The sequence below is a fragment of the Microsporum canis genome, genomic scaffold (genome assembly GCF_000151145.1).
Source record: "Microsporum canis CBS 113480 supercont1.5 genomic scaffold, whole genome shotgun sequence".
NCBI classification, from domain to species: Eukaryota; Fungi; Ascomycota; class Eurotiomycetes; order Onygenales; family Arthrodermataceae; genus Microsporum; species Microsporum canis.
Genome location: NW_003299165.1, coordinates 575,030 through 595,299, shown reverse-complemented (window position 1 = coordinate 595,299; position 20,270 = coordinate 575,030). Strand labels below are relative to the sequence as shown.

The following is a 20,270-nucleotide window of genomic DNA, read 5'->3' as shown; positions in this document are numbered from 1 at the left end:
GCCGTCGCACCGCCAACCGTACGCCCTTCGGCCCCTGGCGGAAGAGTGCAAACATGCCTTTTTTTCTCAAGAGCCTTAGTTTACTATCAGATAGTCAGGTATCGCAACTTGTATATTAAATATATATCCACGTTGAAAGGAGTGCAAACACCCATGGTGCGTCCTATAAGGCTGCCAGTGTCGAATCCTCGTATCCAAGTAGATAATGGTTACTTTCTCATGAGTCATGTCCTGGAGATAACTACAGGCGATTTTACGTACCGGTGCGCCCCACGTCGTAGGTATAAGAGCTTCCCGTAGAGCCGCCATTTCTATTGCACAGAGTAGAAATAAAATTCTTGAATAAATTCCGTTTCTTCCTGGCCTATCTAATAATATCCCGGTTATCTACTTGACCAGCAAATATAGTTCCTCCGTATTTAATAAATCCTCCCCAGACGAACCATGGCAGTGACTTCAGAGGCAGCGATCGAGCCCGGCGAACAATTCGGCTCTTTGATGCTGGATGCCAACGAGCTACTCCACCATCCCTGCTTCCACAGAGTGCAGAGATTGATAAATCTGGCCTTCAGGCGTGACGATGGCGTCGCGGTCAACTCAGATGGTAAAAAGGGTCGTTTCAATTCGCCTGAAGATATTATCCCCTGGATCGGTAAACACGGTCGAATAGTTATCCTGTTCAAATGCAAGACGAAAGAGGGCCGACAGCACTCCTATAGCCACTCCAACGGTGGAAACGGTCATGTAAACGGCAATGGATCAAATGACTGCACCCCCAGTAGTGAGGAGCGTGAGATAGATACCAACGAGCCCGTCGCAACGGCCGTTATCAAATTCTTCAAACCCGACCTTGGAATCCAGCCCATCGAGGGAGAGCTGGACGGTGATATCGAAAAAGGAATTGGTGGGTTCCCCTTCACTTTTTATGTGTTTCTTAACATGTACCTTCAGTGGTGAATTTATACTTGAATATCAAATTGCGATTCCGGCTGGAACATGCAAGAGGGAAAAGCAAAGAAAAGAACCCTAAATAAATGACTGATCATCCTCACAGGCTATGACCCGGAACCCGAAGATATTCTTGCCATCAAACACTGGGAGCCTGCCTGTGTTGCCGTTATGCCGTTTGATGAATCGCTGAAAGGTAAAGGCCTAGCGACTCGCTGTGTCCAGATGCTGGAGGATGATCTTCTAAAGCGACTCGATGCAGCAGCACAGCAACGGCAGCGTGAAACAGGACAAGCGAGCGATACTTCGCCCTTGACTTTGTGGATTCGAACCAGGACCGATTTAACGGAAGCGTATTGGAAGAGAAGAGGGTATGAGGTTCTGAGCCGCAAGTGGTTTGCGAAGGGATGCTGGCAATATGATCATGACTTTCAGGTATCGGTCCTCACCAAGCAGGTCTCCTTGCTGAAGGGGAATTGTATCAAGAACTAGATGATGGTACGAACCAGTGAGTAGACCAGATAATCGAGGCTTTGAAAGCCAAGTGCTTGGTAGAATTAGCTAGGAGCGGACAAAGTGCATTTATTTCGAATTACTATTTTTTTTAGAACCAAAATTTTTTCAAAAAAGCGTTTATTAGAATACAAAATTCCAGTCTCTTACTGTCTTCGGGTGTATGGCGTGGCCTCTCTAAAGCAATTCCTGTCCCCTATTCCATTACAATCATAACAAGATAGTAAAAGCTCCGTCTGAAAGATTTCTCGTTTAGTTTGTGGCTTGCGAATTTTCTCGCGAGTATTAGATGTAGTTGAGAAAATCCAAGGGATTAAATTTGAGTATATGCCATTCCTTTATCGGTTGGCGATCTTCCAGTTGCTTAACCAGTTAAGGCTCTTCCACTGCTCGTTCGATCCTTGCATTCCAAATACGATGTCCTTGAAAACGATAAACAGTGCGATAACAGCGATGTAGAGGACAGAGTAGACGGCCCACTCAACCTTTCGGTTAAGCTTCTGAGTGAACCAATCGATACAGAAAGCCATTGTCAAAATAGCAAAGTATAAGGCCGGGTAGTAATGGTGGACATAGGTAACACGGGCCATAATCATGAAAGGGAGGTAGTGGAGGAACCAGCCCACGACGGGGTAAACACCGGAATAGTGGATGTGGTCGATGTCCTTCATGCTCAGTTCGTCATAACCGCGTTGCCAGCGAAGCAGATACCAAAGAACGAGCAGACCGAAAACACCCAGGCTCAGTGTGCTGCCCCAGTAGACAAACGGGTTTCCAAGAAGGAAATACTTGACGACATTATCATCCCAGGAACACATTCGGAGTCCAACGTTAAGGATTGGCCATTGCCAGAATTTGGATGCAAGGTCATCTTGCTTATCTGGGTCTGGGACAAGAGCATTGTTGGATGTCATCATTGCAACGTTCAGATGGATGAAGTCCTTCAGGAATGGGGACTTGTAAGTGCCAGGTTCACTTGGCGGAACTATATACCAAGGTATGTTAGCATATGGTCATCTAAGTGGCTCAAAGAGCGATACTTACGCTTCTCATTTACGTGCGACTCGATATTCCAGTGAGTATACACGTCTAGCGGCCTGTTCTCTTTGACGCAAGTAGTCTCGATTTGCTTGAAACCCCACTGGGGCAAGCTTACGCCGCCTGCTCTGAGATAACAGCCTAGGACAGTGTGACGTAAACGAAGCGCGGTAGTGAGAGTTCTGACCCTTGACTTATCCCTTGACGAGACATCCTTGGCGATTTCGATGGTCCAGTGATCCTTGGAGTCACCGACAGTGGTGTTTCCGTAGGCAGATACTTCATAATGCGACTTCGTAATCGGGGCAGCGACCGCGTGAGAGTGCAAGTTGCGGCCTGTCTGGGCGTGGATGAGGCGGATAACGTCTCCATTGCCGATAAAAGTGATTGGGCCTTCTGGGTCATAGTTCGGCTGAGTGCGGTTTGGGTAGATGAACCAATCGTTGTTAGAGTCCTTGTGGTGGTAGCAGGTGACTTGCTGTTGACCTGAGCCTTCAGGATAAGTTTGAACGTGAGAATGTAACAGACCACCTCCGTATCCCATGTTCTTCAAGGTGATTTTCGATCCGATGGCAACCTCAAGAGGACTGTCTTTCCCGACGTTCGTACCTCTCAAGTTGGCCTGGAACAACGAGCTCATCTGGGCATCACCAGTGCCGGAATTCTCAAGGACCAGGAAATGGATGTAAAACGAGAACATGTATACCAAGAATGGCACAATAATCAGACCGAAAACACGAGCCCCCAAGTGGTGAGCAAGAACTGTCTATTCATAGAATTCATATTAGTCCAGTAGAATCCAAGGAGAGAAGAAGGGGAATCGTACCTTTGGCATCTTTAGATCGCCAAATTTGTGCCAGAGATCCTCAGCTGTATAGAGTCCGACCAATGCAGTGCAGAACAATCCAACCCATTTAACACTACAGACACATCCAATGCTCAACCCGGTCAAGATAAGCCAGATATACCACTCTGGAGAAAAGCTCTCATGCCGAAGCCGGTGGAATCGTGCCCAGCAGAGAGTAGTAGTAAAGGTGAAGCAGAGAAGCATCGAATCCAAAAGGATGAACCTCGAAATCGTGGCGTATGAGTTTTCGCAAAGTACCATTAGAGTAATAAGCCAGACGGTTGGACGGCGGAATCTCAACTCTCGGGCAGTATAATAAGCCAGCGGAATGCACATGATGCCAAAGAAAGCGTTGAAAATACGCATGAAGGTGTAGTTCACTTCCTCTGGGTATTTTTCGCCAGACTTGAACTCGAAGGACCCGTTATAACCAGCCAGGTAACCCGACAATCCAATGAGCATTTTGCCCAGCGGAGGGTGCACATCGAAGTAGAATTCTCGTTTGATGTAGTATGAGCCGAATTTCCCGAAGCTAGAGGGATTATCATATATTAGCACTCATCCGCCGTGTATATAAAAGAATCAAACTCGATGTCTTACTGGGCTTCATCCCACGTCACGATATCCGAAAGACCGATGCGCCACAAACGGGTGAAGCAGGCGAGAGCCGTGAAAATCAACGGAGCAATGAACACTTCCAGGTCATCGAGTATCTCAAAGAAGGAGGGGGACTGCGGTAGAAAAGTAGAAAACGGTCAGCCACCAACCGCTTTGATCCGGTTTCAAAAGAGTCTGCCATACCTTTTCCGTCAACTTCTTCCCGTCAACTTCGATGCTTGGAATTGGAACATTGGCATTGTTTTTCTCTGCGCCTGGGACGTTTCTCCTTCGTACGTCTGCGTTGGGAGACGTGCCAGAGGCAAATGCTCTATCGTTAGCCGCCATACTTGGGAAGCTAACGAAGAGCCGGTCGGTCGTAAGAGGTGACGCCTTTAACGATGGGACAAAATCAAAGGTATTAAAATTGAAAGTAATAGAAGATAAAAAAAGTGCATCCAAGTTAAACGGGATAAAATAAGTGGTGGTTGAAAAGAAGAATAAGAACCACCACGACTCGTCAAAACATCCCTCTTAACGAAAGAACGAAAACAAACCCTTCCAGCAAGCTTGCAATGGGAGTGAAGAAGAGAAGGAGAATTTTTTTTTTAATGAGAAGAAAGTGAGGATGCGTCTCTTGAGAGGCGTGGTAAGGATTCCAGACAGAGTTGCGGGCTAAGGCACAGCTAAAAAGGGGGCTGAAGCCGGAACCCTGGAATGAGGCCACGTACGGCGTAACGAGGTCGCAAACAAAATAGTGCAAAGAGAACAGAATGAGAAGAATGAGAGAGAAGAAGAGAAATAAAACAGCTGAAACAAGCTATCGAAGGGGCGATGCGCGACCAACAAGCTTGAGAACGAAAAAAAGGTCCGCGAGAAGGTCGTAAGGTGGCCAGTTCTATATAGTCACGTGATGATAGTGAGATGTATGGTGAAAAGAGAGTGAAATAACAAGTTGATAGATTTGATATGGTAGGTATATGAGGTAGAACAGTGATTATATGTATGTATATAGGCTATCAATTTATCCTCGGTATATACATTGGCCTCTAGGGCGTATGTAAGTATGTTCTCTCCTCCTTCCTCGACAGATATCCTCCGTACCTTGAAACCAGCCCAACCCCTGACGCTGAAGCTGTAACATGGACGCTCCCCTTGCTTAAACATACTTTCTCCCAGCAAAGCCCAGAACCGTATATATATTTCCGTGGTGGGTATATGCAGGGATGAAGAAAAAAAGGGAGTGGTCCATGGTAGCGAAGGAGATGCATAGAAACAATGGTGACTCCAAAAACAAAAAATGAATCATGGTTGCCCACGTCTATTCCATTCGCCGTATTATGTTCAAAATATGGTGTGTATGATGACAATATGTTGTTGTGTATGAAGAGGGGGGAAAAAAAATGCTAATGAAGGTGTTCCCATTTCCATGATCCAAGAGGAATATTAGGAATATTGATGAATGTTGATGTTGATATGAAAACAGAAAGGTAACATACATAGGAATAATTCCTCCCACGTGAAACCCAGTTTCAGTAGAGGAGCCGAAAAGTTGGTATAAGAACAGTGTAAGGCAGGAAAATAAATAGAATAATTAGATATGAAGTGTGTGAGGCGGACTGAGAGTGCCTCAAGTGAAAGTGCTAGTGAAGGGTCAGTATGTTGCAATGGAACATATGAACCTATTTAGTATCCGGATAAAGAGAGGTAAGACGACTTGCGGTTACTCGTCTTCGTGCTGCCCTAGTTGGCGATACCGGCCGTGATCACCTCTGTTTTTCTTATCTTTGCCACGGTTAATAAGGCCAGAAATCCACTCTCCAATTCCACCTCCCTTCGGCTTAGTCAGTTGTTCCCCTTCAGCTGCCTTATCGGCGTCTCCAGGCATAGAGCCAGGCCTGGGGGTGGGTGGGCTGAGATGTAGATTGGGAATAGAAGGGCCACCTGTTTCGGGACCTCGTCGGATGTCGAATGACGATGGTGATCCGACACCGCCCATGAGGGAGCCGCGCTCTGCTTGAGTAGCCGGAGTGGGAGCAGCGGATTGAGCGTCACCGAAGATCAGTTCCATATCTTCAAGGCGGACACCACTAGTTTCCGGGTAGAGGAAGTAGACTAATACAGGTTAGCTGCGAAGGTGGTTTTCGTATGAGGGTAGTCTTCTTACCTAGGACAAAACTGCAGGCACAGAAGAAGGCATGCATGAGATAGAGTCTCCAGTGAATCGCCTCTTGCAGCACGGGGGTAAGCTCCCCGACAAGCCAGTTGAATGCCCAGTTCGTGGCGGTACTCAAACTAGCGCCCTTGGCACGGATGCTGAGTGGGAGGATTTCCGGGGGGTAAAGCCATGGTATAGGACCCCAAGAGAACCCGAACGCGGCATTGTATATCATGACGAATATGACAGTCAGGGCCGGGGTGGCTGAGATATTGAGATGTATAAAGTATGACATAGCAGACAGAGATATAATCATAAAGATAGCACCCCATAAGAGAATCGGTCGTCGGCCCCATCTGTCAACTAGATACCATGGTGGGATCGTGGAGAGCAAGTAAGTTATGCCATTAATTCCGGTCATCAGAATAGCATCACGGCCAACCCAGCCCGCAGACTCAAACACGAGAGGAGCATAGTATGAGATGACATTAATACCGTTGAGCTGAGCAAAGGCCTGGGCAGACATGGCAATGAAGACACGCCTGTAGTAGCGTTGGAACATGTCTTTGTATGTTCGTTCTCCTTCCTGTCTGGTGACGAGGACATTGGTTTTGATATCGCGGTATTCCTGTCTGGCCTTGTCATTGTGAAGGTCTCCTTTGCCGTACAGATTGGCAATAACGACCATTCCTTCTTCATCGTGGTCGTGGTCCAGGAGCCATCTGTTTGACCAGAAGTTAGACCCGTTATTAAGGTTATTAAGAGGGAAGTGCTAAAATCATACCGAGGAGATTCACAGATAATCAGACTTCCAAAGCCTAGTAATGCACCCATAACACATTGGAGGAATAATGGAAATCGCCAAGAGTAGTCGCTCTGAATGTAGCTACAGAAGTAGTCAACCCAGACACTGGCTGCATACCCACAAATATTCCCCGTAAATTCAATACAGGCAAGCTGACCCCGGTTGTGGGGTGGAGAGATTTCAGATTGATAAACTGGAACGATGGTAGACAGAGCACCGACACCAAGACCAGCTATTATACGCCCTATAAGCATCATAGGGATACCCGTAGCAAAAGTCTGGAAAGCACCACCAACGAAAAAGACCACGGAGCCGTAGAGAATAGTTCGCCGTCGACCGATTATGTCACCGATTTTCCCCACGAGGAGCGAAGATATGAAAGCTCCTACTTCGAGAATAGCTACCATGGTGCCGATCTCTGCACGAGTCGGCTGGTTGAAATAGTCTTTGAAATATTGGCCACTACGTTTGTTAGCAGATGATGTGCAGTGTGACAGACAAAATGTTACATACGTAATAATGCCAGACATAACACCTTGATCATATCCAAATAGAAAGACGCCTAATGACACGAAAACGCTAGTAAAGTACCTATACTTCTGTTAGCCTTTCTATACCCAAAGAAAAGGTAAGAGGAGACTTCTAAGAGAGGGGGGAAACATACAACAAGGGCTTGCCAACGAGGCCATGGGTTTTGGCCCTGCCATCCCGTGGCGACATCACGGAAGCTAATAACCTCTCTACTCTGGAGATTGTTCTTGGAGCTGGCTCAGGTATGCGGATAGCTTCTTTCAGGTCTCCTTTGTCGACAAAAGGGGTGTGCTCCTCCCCAGCTTCGTCTTCTTCGTAACGAACCCGTTTTGGCTGAGATGTAGAACCGTTTTTTCCATATACTTGAAGGTCGAGAGACCCTCTTAGTCGAAGACGTAAAGGATCTTCTTCGTCAGCAAGCTGGTCTGCAATATCACCAGAATCCGACCAGATGGAGAAGTTGGACTCTGACGGGGTAGGAGAAGGGGTCCTCTGGTTACCCTGTCTACCGCGTTCGGAGTCGAAAAGCGAGGAAGACTGTTCGGATGGGGGCCGGGAGGTTTGAATAGACCGGAGAGGTATGGAAGCGGAGGAGGTAGACGGTTGAAGTGAAGAAGGAATTGTGGCGGTTAATGTCAGGGCTTGCCCTAGGCAGCCCTATGATCTGAATAAAAGGAAAGGAGACGTTATATAGGTGACAGGGGAGAAAGAGGCGGAAGATGCCAGGTCAGGTCAGCGGGTCCTTTCTGCAGTTCGATGGGGACATGGAGAGAAGCGTAAAACGTATTGTAGCTGGGAACCAGATTTTTGGTTAATAGCAATAGTGCACCCGATGACCGACAGGAAAGTAGAGAAGATGGGCGTGATCTTTTTTTGACCCAAAACGTTTCCACTTCAGGCTGGCTGGTCAGGCTGGGGCTAAGTAGATCGGTTGGCTGTGAAGGAATGCTGGATGCCAGCCGCTGGAGGTTGATTTGACTGTCTTGGGACTTTTTTTTTACACTCTTTGGGTCGCTTTTTCGGTCGCTTTCCATTTCTGGGGAAAGATGACGGGGTCATGTGCTGCTTAGTCATCCCGCCCTCCCCACATAGCGGAAGGGGACCGTGTGTTGCACGTGATATGCCGGTTGGAGAAGTAGAAGCAGGAGAAGAAGAAGAAGTAGAGATGATATGGCAGGATACCGTCCCATAATACCCACAGAGGCATTTCCTCCCACAGGGTAAGCATTTTTTTTCCCAGTCTTCATTCTTCTTCCGCAGATGTTCGTGAACAGAGCTGATACAAAATCCGATAGGGCTCTCCGCCGCGTCCTGCCTGCTGTTTCTGTGCCTGAAGTGTACGGCTGGACTCATGATAACGGTCAGGTACTCATGTATACGGGGCTCATACGGTGTGTTACTGTTGATGTCGGGGACTCCTAAACCAGGCTGAGAGAGAAGCTTGTGAGCAGCTTCATGATATGATTCTAGAGCTTCGCAAATTGTGGCATACACTGGACGGGTTTTTCCTCAGCAGGGTGCCCTTATAAGACGGGTCCTACTCTCTGCTTACTTTATGTCGAAAAAGGCCATATCAACCGTGAGCCCCTTTGTGATGTTTTTGGCAGTGGAACCTGCTTCTCATTTGAAAGACAACACCTAGATACTTAAAAGTCCCAGTGCTCCATTAATGGAGTTGGTCAGCTCCCTTCCCAGCCGCCCTCCAAAATCAACTAAAGATGTATCCGCATTGTTACTATGTATTGATCAGAATATAATGGCCTTTACACTCATATAATATCGTATGAATGTGATTTAATCCCTACTATCGACACAGAATAGCCTCCTCGGACTCAACATGAAGCAACAAAGCTGAATTTATATTGAGTGTAGCCTAATCCCACTAACAGTAAGCATGGAAACATTGAATAAAATAGAAAGAGTGACGGCTATTTCGAGCCTTGCCGTATGTGTTTCCTTCTCAGCATCCGCCGAGGTAAACACGGAATGACGTCGTTCCCACGCTTGGAAAAAAAAGAAAAAAACAGTGTGAAAGAGGCTTCATGGTGTGGCTGCAAGTTTGTATCACCATCAGTCACCATGAGTCAGCCTGAATAATTCATTACCCATTGAAGAACTCCAGCTAATCATACAGAGTAGACAACGCACAAGAGTGCAATATAAATACGGAGAAGCGACCTAGGTGAACAGTTGTACGGAGAGCAACTGTCAAACCAACCCCTCCAAAGATACAAGATATATGCCCATAATCCAGCCCGCAGGAGAAAAGCCTTCTATAACTACATCGTTCACCATGTCTGAGACTTCCAATCGCATTATCTTCTATGACATCGCCATGCGTCCGCCCGTGGAGAAAAACTGCTGCTCTCCAAACCCCTGGAAAACCCGGCTGGCACTCAACTTCAAGGGCGTTCCATACTCGACCAAATGGGTGCCACTGCCTGACGTTGCCAAAGTCCGCAGCAGCCTCAAAGTGCCACCTGTTCGCAAATTTGCTGATGGCTCTGACTTCTTTACTCTGCCTATCATCGAGGACCCCGCCACCAACTCGTCTGTCGGCGACTCGTACGATATCGCAGTATACCTGCAGAAAACATACCCAGACTCAGGCGCGGGAGACCTTTTCCCCGACCAGAAGCTCGACTACACCTTCACACCTGATTCTGCGATCAAGGTGCCGCTCTCAGACTGCCGCGAGTGCGGGTTCCCCGAGTACGCCAGGTTCAATGTGAACGTTGACGCAGCCTTTAGCGCTCATGTGCAGCTTTCGACCCAGGAGTTTCCGTTTGACCCGGCTACAGCTGAAATCAGTAAGGCTGAGTTTGTCCGGCGCGCTGGTGCTTCTTCCTGGGACGACTTTGCCTTGGTCGGCGAGGCCAGAGAGAAGATGAAGGAATCGTTCCGGAAAGCACTCGGCGATCTGGGTAAACTATTCCAGAAAGACACCAGTGGGCCTTTCATCCTTGGTACAAAGGCTACCTATGCGGACTTGATGGTCGGAGCATGGCTGCGGATGATGCGCGCGACTTTGCCGGTGAATGAGTGGGAAGAGTTGAGAAGTTGGCATGACGGTCTATTTGGACAATTGCATGATGCCTTGGAGATATATGCGGAGGTGAAATAGGGTGACATACATACCCCATACAAAATTTATGAGAAGGAACTATATCTAGTTAATATTATCATTATGCTGGTTTAAATCTCGGGGACAACGACGGGTTGTCAGGAGGTTAAATAACGTTAAGCTATAATAACGTGAAGCTACTAAATATTTGACTATAAATAAATACGAGCGGCGGGTATGTACCCTTTGAGACTAGGATCTGAGTCAATCATCTCCAGGTCTTTTATAAATATATAGTAGGGGCTATATAAAGGGCCCTACCTCCTGCTCGCTTTCATCAAAAAAAAAAAAAAAAAAACCACCCCATAGCTGAAATGTCTTCAATAAAATTCCTTCGCCTACCACTCAGAGGCTCTCTTTGGATCCCGCAAGTCCGGATCCAATCGCAAATTCCACTCTCCAGAACCCCTTATCTCTACGGTCCCTTGTCGGCGTCTACTTCTACCTTCTCTACGCGTGCAATACTATTTAATGCAAAGAGCCCTCGTCATGCATCTTCCAACCCTAAATCCAACACAGAAGATAACCCGTTTAGCACTCCATCGGTCAGCTTGGAGTCGCTTGGTATTGGGAAGAATATGAAAGTCTTCTTACTCGCAGTCCTATGCGTTCTTGGGACTGTCGAGACATGGTTTTGGTGTAAGGCTATATGGACCTGGTGGAAGGGAGGCGAAAAGAACGCAGAGGCTGAATAGGGGGAATTGGTGCCCGATTGGTGGTGGTATAATGTACGAAACTATGGTTGTATGTGATTTTATACTCCGCCTTGACGAAATGGAGTATACAAGAGAGCACGCCCAAGCGCTGCATGTCAATATATAGTTACGGTCCGGGCCGTCGATATATCTTGGCATTTGGAGCAAATATTCAAAGAAAATGACATAATTCATCTCCTTTCTACTCCCACTCCATATGCCTGGGTTGATTTACGTATAATGTATCAACAAAATTGAATCATTTCAATCCTGTGGTTCCACAAGCCCTGATGTATAAAGAAAGCATCTTCTTGAGCAAAGTTGACGCACGGCGGTACTCCAGTGTATGTAGCAACTTTCGGATGCATAATTTCGTCTCGAGTCCGTTTCCTTGTCATATGCTAGTAGTGAAGGCACGGGCAAGGCCGTTTTGCCCTCAGTTTCCAATAAAGCTTCTGGTATTATGTGTATCTAGTAAAGACGCTCGTGAGTTAATAAAATAGAAAGCCGCCAAATATAATCAAGAGAGGTGAGTTTTCAGGTAAGGATAATATCGTATCCGTCGAGTTGTATATGTACAGCATCGGTGGGCACACCGTACTTGCGCCGAACTAGCTCAAAGATGATAAGGCCAGCACTGGTACTCGGAAGCTGGCGGAGAGTGTTGATAAAGAAGCCTCCATACAACCACCTCCGCCAGCCACCTATCCGTCGTGCCTGGCGCTGGCATTTCTTGAATGTCTCCATGTATGCGTTTGCACGGTGTTCCATCATCTCTCTACCCGAACGAGCATGTCGGATCCGTTTATCAAGATGGTCTAGGTTCCGATAATATATATTCTGCACCAGGCTGAGTGGGTGGAGAATTGCTTGCTGGAAGATGGTAGCCGTGATCCCTGCCAGCATGAGAAATGCGGGCTCTAACGCATAATGCGGTTTAATCACAGGAACCTCACCAGGTTGAGTAGGAGAGGATAGTTTCTGGATGGAGTGCGCCTGGAGAGAGCTATAGTATCGAGTGATAAAGTGATAGTACCCTTGGGCCTTGACGGTTTCGAACAAACTAAAGAACAGCGCGGATCCAAGGCTATCTTTCAGAAAGGACAGTGTCCAGCCGGAAAACACACCTCTGACGCCGAGTGCTTGGAGTTTATCCTTGCCGTAATGCCAGGCGCTACGGTACTGACCGTTTATCATATCGCTAGTCCTTGAACGGGCCTGTATGGCGTCCAGGGGTGCTGCAACGACAGATTGGATAGCACCGGCAGCAAAACCAGCAAAAAAGGTGACTGACGGTGATGGAGGTGGATAGACCCGTTTACCGCCCATCAATGTAGGCTCATGCAGGGACCCAAGGATTTGTAGATAGGAAGTATACAATATGGCTCCGACTCTGTTGTATATGACATTAGACCAACCAGGCGAACTTGACTACTGGTGTTATTAAAACTGACCCGACATTCGCTACTAATGGAGGAAGAACCTGACATGGTATAAAAGCCCAGCCCTGTGTTTGAACAGCATTTGCAAGGAGTCCTGGGGTAGTTGTCTTCCATGACCATCCACCAGTCGTGACTTGTGGTCCGATTGCTTTGGCCAGAGCCTCCAGGCAACATTTTAGCAGTGCGCATTTTCCGATCAGGGGAGCGGAAGTCATACCATATAGCTACACAAGATGTGTTAGCAGCATTCTAGGGGATATATAGAACGAGGAACTACTTACTCAACCCTTGTACGAAAGAATGCCTTCACCGGAGTTCTAAAGTAAAAGGCTACAGCTTGTGCACTTACGGCACGCATTCCAGCCGCAGAAGCACCGGTTGCCGCATTTGTCCTGGGCTTACGACGTCCGGCAGTATCGCCATCAGCAGCTTCTTCGTTTCCTATGTTGATATCACTTGGTTTCAACTGTGCTGGGCTATCGGTGGGAATGGACATGGTTGTCATGCGGGCTCGAGAGAAGATCCATCGGCAGGGAGGCTTTAAAGGGGGAACGCTCTAAAGATGAAGGACATGTCGGTCTATCTAGAGAGAAAAAAAGGATATGCTAAGATATACAAGGTCAAATGAAAGAAATATCAACCACGCGAAGAGAAAGTCATCTGCTTCTTCTGCTTCATCATCTTCTCGCTTTTTCTGCTTGATGACCTTTAAATCAAACAGTGCAAACACACTTACCCGCCGCTAACCAAAGGCGGTTAGATTAAAGACGCGCTCACGTCTCTTTTCTAAAGTGAAAAAGAAAGTCGAAAAGGTCGAAGAAAAGACATCAAAGTCGAGCATCTACAGCGCAGCTCGCTCAAGCAGCTCGTCGATATAGTAAACAGATAGCGGATGAGCTAGTGAACTGTTTTCGTCGGAAAAGGAAAGAGAGAAAAAGTCGAGTTCTTTCGATACCTTATCCGCTTCTACCTTTCTACAGCAAGCTTGAAGCTATCCAGCTCAGCCTGCGCTCGCATCACCAGTCCTCTCCGGAGGCATAACATCAAACCATGGGCGACACTATCAAAATCGACAGTACAGCCTTCTCGAATCGCCTTTCCAGCTTCTATTCAGCATGGAAGGCGGATAAGAGGTCGGGAAACCAGGTCTTTGGCGGCGCTTCATCGATCGTGATCCTCATGGGCAAGACTGAGGACACCAATTCATTCCAGAAGAGTAATGCAATGCATGTGGGTATTTTCGACTACTCTTGGGGCTTGTCGTGTCCCCTTATGAGGCGGTAGACTCGTACTGACTATGTATAGTTCTGGCTCCTTGGTTATGAGTTCCCTGCTACCCTTTTCCTCTTTACCACTGAGGCGATGTATGTGGTTACTACGGCAAAGAAAGGTATAGAAAAGAGACTGTTTCCCCTTATCGAGTGAGTATGTGCTAATGTGTCGATTTTTCTCCAAACAGCCAAACATCTCGAGCCACTACAAGGCGGCAAAATTCCAATCGAGCTATTAATCACGTCCCGCGATGCAGAGCAGAAGACAAAGATTTTCGAGAAATGTTTGGATATAATTAAAAATGCCGGGGTGCGTACCTGCGCTTGGATACCACTATTACTTTTCGCAGCTCTAACCTGTGAAATATAGAAAAAAGTTGGAACCTTACCGAAGGATACCTCATCCGGCCCGTTTGCCGAAGAATGGAAGCGAATGTTTGGAGATATCTCAAAGGATGTGGAGGAAGTTGACATCAGCCCCGCGTTATCAGCTCATGCTTTCTCGGTTAAAGGGCCAGAAGAATTGGTCAGTGGTCATGTCATATTGGCTAGGTTTAAGTACACCACTAACTGAATATATAGACATCAATGCGGAATGCTGCCAGAGCTTGTTCTGGCTTGATGTCGGAATACTTTGTGGACGAGATGTCGGAGCTTCTTGATGAGGAGAAGAAAATGAGCCACAAAACACTGTCTGGGAAAATTGAGGCCAAAATCGATGATGCAAAGTTTTTCAACAAGCTGGCTAAATTGCCAACTGGATTCGACGCGCAGCAGATTGACTGGGCTTACGGACCAGTTGTCCAGAGTGGTGGCAACTATGATCTCAGATTCTCTGCCACCCCTGATGATAAAAACCTATCTCCTGGTATCATAATTGCAGGGTTTGGTATTCGTTACAAAACCTATGCAGCAGCCATTGCACGAACATTCTTAGTCGACCCTAGCAAATCTCAGGAAGCCAACTACGGCTTCCTCCTCGCCATATACGATGCAGTCGTGAAGGACATCCGAGATGGAGCCGTCGTCAAAGATCTGTACAACAAAGCGCTGGGCATGATCAAAGCAAAGAAGCCAGAGCTGGAAAAGCACTTTGTGCGCAACATTGGTGCCGGAATTGGCATTGAGCTGCGTGATGCTAACATGGTCCTTAATGGAAAGAATACCAAAACACTCAGAAGCGGAATGACGCTGTGTGTATCTATTGGTTTCACAGACGTTACTGACCCGGACCCTCAGGACAAGAAGAATGCAGTATACTCAATGGTAGTCACTGACACAATCCGTGTCGGTGAGAGTGGCCCACTCGTTTTTACAAAAGATGCGGGGATTGACATGGACTCCGTCTCGTTCTATTTCGGTGATGAGGAGGAAACCCAGAAGCCAAAAAAGAGCCAGGGCGAGAGCACGAGAAGTAGCACCATTGTCAGCAAGAACATCATCCAGACGAAGCTGCGAGCTGAGCGTCCAACCCAGGTCAGCGATGGTGCCGATGCGCGTCGGCGCGAGCATCAAAAGGAATTGGCTGCAAAGAAGAACAAAGAAGGCTTGGAACGTTTTGCTGGTACCAAGGGAAACCAAAATGGGGTTGCCCAGAAGACTTTCCAGCGTTTCGAATCGTATAAGCGAGACAGCCAGCTTCCTTCTCGCGTTAAGGACTTGATTATTTACGTTGACCACAAAGCTGCATCAATTATTGTTCCTATTCTGGGGCGCCCCGTTCCTTTCCATATCAACACTATCAAAAATGCTAGCAAGAGTGACGAAGGAGAATATGCTTATCTGCGTATTAACTTCTTGTCTCCTGGCCAAGGTGTTGGAAGGAAGGATGACCAACCATTCGAGGATGCTTCCGCACATTTTGTGCGAAACCTTACTCTTAGATCCAAGGACCATGAACGTTTTGCTCAGATTGCAAAGGATATAACCGAGCTTAGAAAGAATGCCCTACGACGAGAGCAGGTGAAGAAACAGATGGAAGATGTTGTGGAGCAAGATAAACTTATCGAAATAAGAAGTAAGTGGGACTTCATTTTTTCCAATCTTATATCTTATTGATATCTAAGTTACTGACTGTTTGACTAGACCGCCGACCAATTAAGTTGCCGGATGTTTACCTTCGACCACAACTCGACGGTAAACGTGTACCGGGAGAGGTTGAAATTCACCAGAATGGTCTCCGTTACCTGTCTCCTCTCCGAAATGACAATGTTGACGTCCTGTTTAATAATGTCAAACATTTGTTCTTCCAGCCCTGTCAACATGAGTTAACAGTCATTATTCATGTCCATCTTAAGACACCAATTATGATTGGAAAGCGTACTACTAGGGATGTCCAATTCTACCGCGAGGCCACAGATATGCAATTCGATGAGACTGGCAACAGACGCCGAAAACACCGATATGGAGATGAAGAAGAATTCGAGGCTGAGCAAGAAGAGAGGAGACGCAGAGCTGCTTTGGATCGAGAGTTTAAGGCCTTTGCTGAGAAGATCTCTGATGCTGGAAAGGATGAGGGCGTTGATGTTGATATTCCATTCAGAGAAATCGGTTTTACTGGTGTCCCTCACACTTATCGATCCAACGTCTTGATCCAGCCAACTACTGATGCAATTGCACAACTAACGGAGCCCCCGTTCCTTGCGTTGACTTTGAGTGAGATCGAAGTTGCCCACTTGGAGAGAGTACAGGTAAAATCAACCGCTAAACAAAATGTCGAAAGATGATGAATGCTAACATACACATAGTTCGGCCTTAAAAATTTCGATCTCGTCTTTGTTTTCAAAGACTTCCACCGCACACCAATGCATATCAATACCATCCCTATGGAAAATCTTGAAGGTGTCAAGGACTGGCTAGACTCCGTCGATATCCCATTCAGCGAAGGCCCTCTCAACCTCAGCTGGGGTGCTATTATGAAGACTGTTACCAGTGACCCATATGGTTTCTTCCGCGATGGTGGTTGGTCATTCCTCGGTGGTGATTCAGACTCTGAAGGAGAGGATGAAGAGGAAGAATCAGCATTCGAGATTTCCGACTCCGAAGTTGCAGAAGATGAAAGCTCGGAAGAAGAGAGCGGCTATGATGACGACGATGCCAGTGATGAGAGTGAGGCAGCAAGCGATGACGAGAGTGAAGAGGGTGCTGATTGGGACGAGTTAGAGAAGGAAGCTATTAGGAAAGATAAGGAGGCTGCGAGAGCAGGGTATGAAGACAGGGAAAAAGCGAAGAAGAGAAAGCGTTAAGTCACATTTCCCTGTCTGCTAATACTCTCAAGTGCCTCTGATCATGTTCACACGTTTGAAATTTTGCTAGTGGTGCCTTTTACGATATGCACTACTTGTTCGTTTTCCACTTATCGTTGTAAAACAGAAGGACGGGAAGGGGCAAAGAGCTTTGTTATCTAGGTTACCAATATTTAAACGGCAGCTTTGGCTGTGTTTACAGTAAGATATTGGTATTCGGACATGTCGCCCTCCACAGGCTTCCTTGATCTGAGCAACGGGGTTGGTTGTAATGTTATCCCTTCTTTACCAGCCACACAATGCGATATGAGGTAATAAGAATAGTGTTCGCTGATCACGACGGTGGCACCATCGGGCACAATGTTAGACTCGGCCTTCTGTATCGATGCACACAACAGGGCTCTGCATTGCAGACTCTACGCCCAAGGCTATATCAATATTATGCAGATCAACATTGTTAAAAATAGACATAATCGAAAGAGTAAGACGCCAAAAATAACTTATATAAAAGTAACACAGCAGCCCCGATCAGTCCATACCCTATCAAATCCACCCTCAATGTGAACTAAAAGAAATTAAACAATGAAGCAGCAAATGGGGGACGCAAAAAACTGGTATAAATGTATTCAAAACAGCTTTTCTTTCAGCTAAAGGTATCTGGTAGTGGAAGAAGATGAAAAGACGATAGATAACATATGTAGGAAAGGTGCTGCATCTAAATTGGCAGGCTGGAAAACAAAGAGACATAATTGAGACGCCGATAAAGAGTTTTACATACATACATAACAGGGGATAATATAAAGTAGAGGAATGGGTAGCATATAATAAATTAGCCTCGTCTTCGGAAGTTGAAGAACGATTTAGGGGTTGTTGATGCTCCTGTTGCTGCGCCCATGGAGTCATGCTCACTATTCCAAGTGAGATAACGATGATCACCAAGTTTCCTGGAAATTTTGTTAAATACTATAACAGCAGTGGGTAAATGAGAATGGGATAATGCTGACGTACCTTGGTTTAACTAAATGAACAAAAGTGAAGATTGTTCCGAGCAGAATACAGATTCCACCAACGACCACGTATGCAATTCCCAGGAAAGGGTTCTTGCCTCCCATAACACTTCGTGTAGTGAGAACAATAGATTTCGTGCCTCCAAAATAATTTACGTTGAAATCTGTTTGTTCGTTAATGTGAGCATGGCACAACAATGGAGAAAGAGAGATGGCCAAGGAACATACTGTCTTGAATATCAATCTGATACGACCCAGCTAACATACGCCCCGTATCGTTTCGTCTCGCTAGCTTGCTGAAAGTTGGAAGGCCGGCAGTGCGCATCCAAACTTGTAATTCCTCCCATTCCTGGACATTTGGTGGCGGGTTCTTTTCAGTATATCCATCCGGATATCTCTTAATCCAGTTTGGAGGAGGGGCGACTTGGTCAAAGGTATATTTCGTGGGTTTATAGAGATCTTTGTCGGATGCCCAGGAGATGCCCTTGTTGGTCATCCTATATGTCTCATTCCCGTTGCTATCACCGCTCCCAATACGTTTGGGTTCCGAGAATGTATCGTTGAATACGGAGTTCGCAATCAGGCCACAAGGGTAATATGCCTTGCCGCTGGGATCAAGCCGGAGAGGATCACAATTGCCGGTTCCAATGGTTGAGTTAGGCACAGCAACACCTTTCATCTGGTCCAGGTCGAGAGATTTGACATATCGACGATGGTTTTGGTAGAAGTTGGTAAGGCGGTAGTAGAGATAGACTGGCGCGCCTATATCATTTGGTATATTGAAAATAAGTGAACAGACAGTTGTGTTGATATGGACACCGTTATCAAGAGTGACATTAACATTATCATTCTTATACCACTGATAAGGCGTATCTCCTTTTGATTGGGTTTTGAAAGAGGCTCGAACATTGCTCGTGGCATCTTTGGCATTGTCCTTGCCGACAGGTGCGTTATGGCAATTGGAATAGTCGAATATTAGCTCTTCAACCTATGTTGCGTTAATTCTGGGCCTGTATACTGCATCGTCGCAGGCGCAATCATACCTGCGAACTAGCATATATCAACAACCCCCCTATCGGTGCAAATATGATTCCCATTATAAAAAACAAAGGCAGGACAGTCTTCGGTGTTAAAATTGGCCTAGAAATTCATAAGTCAACAGGCCTAAAAAACTCCATTTCTGGCCTCCAAGCGCCCACATCCAGGAACCACCTACTGCCATGCTTTCAATCGTTGTTGACGAAAAGCCGTATCTATAAACAACCAATGCCATGGCCGCGCCCATCCGGTCAGCCCTACTCACTCCTTATTTCATAAGGGAAAGGGGGGTCGAAGGAAGAGCCCTCGTAGGGAGAATAAACAACGCACTTGCTGGCCTTCTACTCTTCTGCTTCTTTTCATTTTTATGAATATTTGGATCCTGCGCCTCGAGCGAATCCGTATGTGTTAGAGTCGGCGCCATCACGGCTGTTGTCGACTATACGTCACGTCGAGAAACTTGTTCGCCCGTGCCGTTCGAGATCAAGATATCGCTTCCTGAGTAACTCTGCCGTAATGAGGATGGCCTTAGACAGAGGCAGCTCTCTCTGTGCCAGTCGATCGCCCGTCTCTCTTTCGATAGTCGATGTCGCTGTCGCCGCCTTGTCGATAACCATCTGCTTCCTCGTTTACAAAGGCCAGAAAACGTCCGACTTGCCTTGCTTGGTAAGTTTGCACGTCATTTTAGCTTAGTCAGTACCTCAGCCTGGTGATTACGTACTCTCTGCTTATATAAGATATATGTTCTATTAATAGACATCACAAGCACAAGGCTTAGATATTATGTAAGCACTAAGTCCCCGTTTGCAGTAGCATATTTTACTGCATATTTTACTGCATATTTTACTGCATATTTTACTGTGGATGATCGATGTATCTATGCATGTATTCCGTCAAAACCACCGTTGCCAATGGTGTAAACTGAATCCTTCATTAATATTGAGAAGGATGGATTGCGCTATTATTTGCGCCCAGAAATTCTTAATTATTTGTAATTACCGTCGACTGGAC

The 20,270-nt window shown here is 46.5% G+C and overlaps 8 protein-coding genes across 8 annotated transcripts; 4 read left to right on the top strand and 4 right to left on the bottom strand.

The window, feature by feature from the left end:
• Positions 1-444: 444 nt before the first annotated feature.
• On the top strand, positions 445-1,440 carry MCYG_05284 (conserved hypothetical protein; the record flags this gene model as incomplete). The annotated part of the gene is made up of 2 exons (XM_002845369.1): positions 445-904; positions 1,055-1,440. The coding sequence occupies 2 exons, from the start codon at positions 445-447 to the stop codon at positions 1,438-1,440; spliced, it is 846 nt and encodes a 281-aa protein (XP_002845415.1).
• Positions 1,441-1,799: 359 nt separating this feature from the next.
• MCYG_05283 (dolichyl-phosphate-mannose-protein mannosyltransferase 2) lies at positions 1,800-4,291 on the bottom strand (the record flags this gene model as incomplete). Its single annotated transcript, XM_002845368.1, has 5 exons — positions 1,800-2,446; positions 2,506-3,265; positions 3,326-3,878; positions 3,947-4,077; positions 4,148-4,291. 5 exons carry the CDS (start codon positions 4,289-4,291, stop codon positions 1,800-1,802), a joined length of 2,235 nt encoding a protein of 744 aa, XP_002845414.1.
• A 1,375-nt stretch (positions 4,292-5,666) lies between these two features.
• Positions 5,667-8,471, bottom strand: MCYG_05282 (receptor; the record flags this gene model as incomplete). The annotated part of the gene is made up of 6 exons (XM_002845367.1): positions 5,667-6,058; positions 6,111-6,823; positions 6,886-7,368; positions 7,420-7,485; positions 7,571-8,094; positions 8,316-8,471. 6 exons carry the CDS (start codon positions 8,469-8,471, stop codon positions 5,667-5,669), a joined length of 2,334 nt encoding a protein of 777 aa, XP_002845413.1.
• A 1,259-nt stretch (positions 8,472-9,730) lies between these two features.
• Positions 9,731-10,561, top strand: MCYG_05281 (conserved hypothetical protein; the record flags this gene model as incomplete). Its single annotated transcript, XM_002845366.1, has 1 exon — positions 9,731-10,561. One exon carries the CDS (start codon positions 9,731-9,733, stop codon positions 10,559-10,561), a length of 831 nt encoding a protein of 276 aa, XP_002845412.1.
• Positions 10,562-10,875: 314 nt separating this feature from the next.
• MCYG_05280 (uncharacterized protein) lies at positions 10,876-11,256 on the top strand (the record flags this gene model as incomplete). Its single annotated transcript, XM_002845365.1, has 1 exon — positions 10,876-11,256. One exon carries the CDS (start codon positions 10,876-10,878, stop codon positions 11,254-11,256), a length of 381 nt encoding a protein of 126 aa, XP_002845411.1.
• A 537-nt stretch (positions 11,257-11,793) lies between these two features.
• MCYG_05279 (mitochondrial carrier protein) lies at positions 11,794-13,194 on the bottom strand (the record flags this gene model as incomplete). Its single annotated transcript, XM_002845364.1, has 3 exons — positions 11,794-12,649; positions 12,711-12,859; positions 13,048-13,194. 3 exons carry the CDS (start codon positions 13,192-13,194, stop codon positions 11,794-11,796), a joined length of 1,152 nt encoding a protein of 383 aa, XP_002845410.1.
• Positions 13,195-13,748: 554 nt separating this feature from the next.
• On the top strand, positions 13,749-17,214 carry MCYG_05278 (FACT complex subunit spt16; the record flags this gene model as incomplete). Its single annotated transcript, XM_002845363.1, has 7 exons — positions 13,749-13,928; positions 14,004-14,088; positions 14,158-14,279; positions 14,340-14,495; positions 14,552-15,986; positions 16,055-16,659; positions 16,717-17,214. 7 exons carry the CDS (start codon positions 13,749-13,751, stop codon positions 17,212-17,214), a joined length of 3,081 nt encoding a protein of 1,026 aa, XP_002845409.1.
• Positions 17,215-18,043: 829 nt separating this feature from the next.
• Positions 18,044-19,494, bottom strand: MCYG_05277 (LEM3/CDC50 family protein; the record flags this gene model as incomplete). Its single annotated transcript, XM_002845362.1, has 5 exons — positions 18,044-18,158; positions 18,223-18,385; positions 18,450-19,209; positions 19,265-19,361; positions 19,421-19,494. The coding sequence occupies 5 exons, from the start codon at positions 19,492-19,494 to the stop codon at positions 18,044-18,046; spliced, it is 1,209 nt and encodes a 402-aa protein (XP_002845408.1).
• Positions 19,495-20,270: the final 776 nt, after the last annotated feature.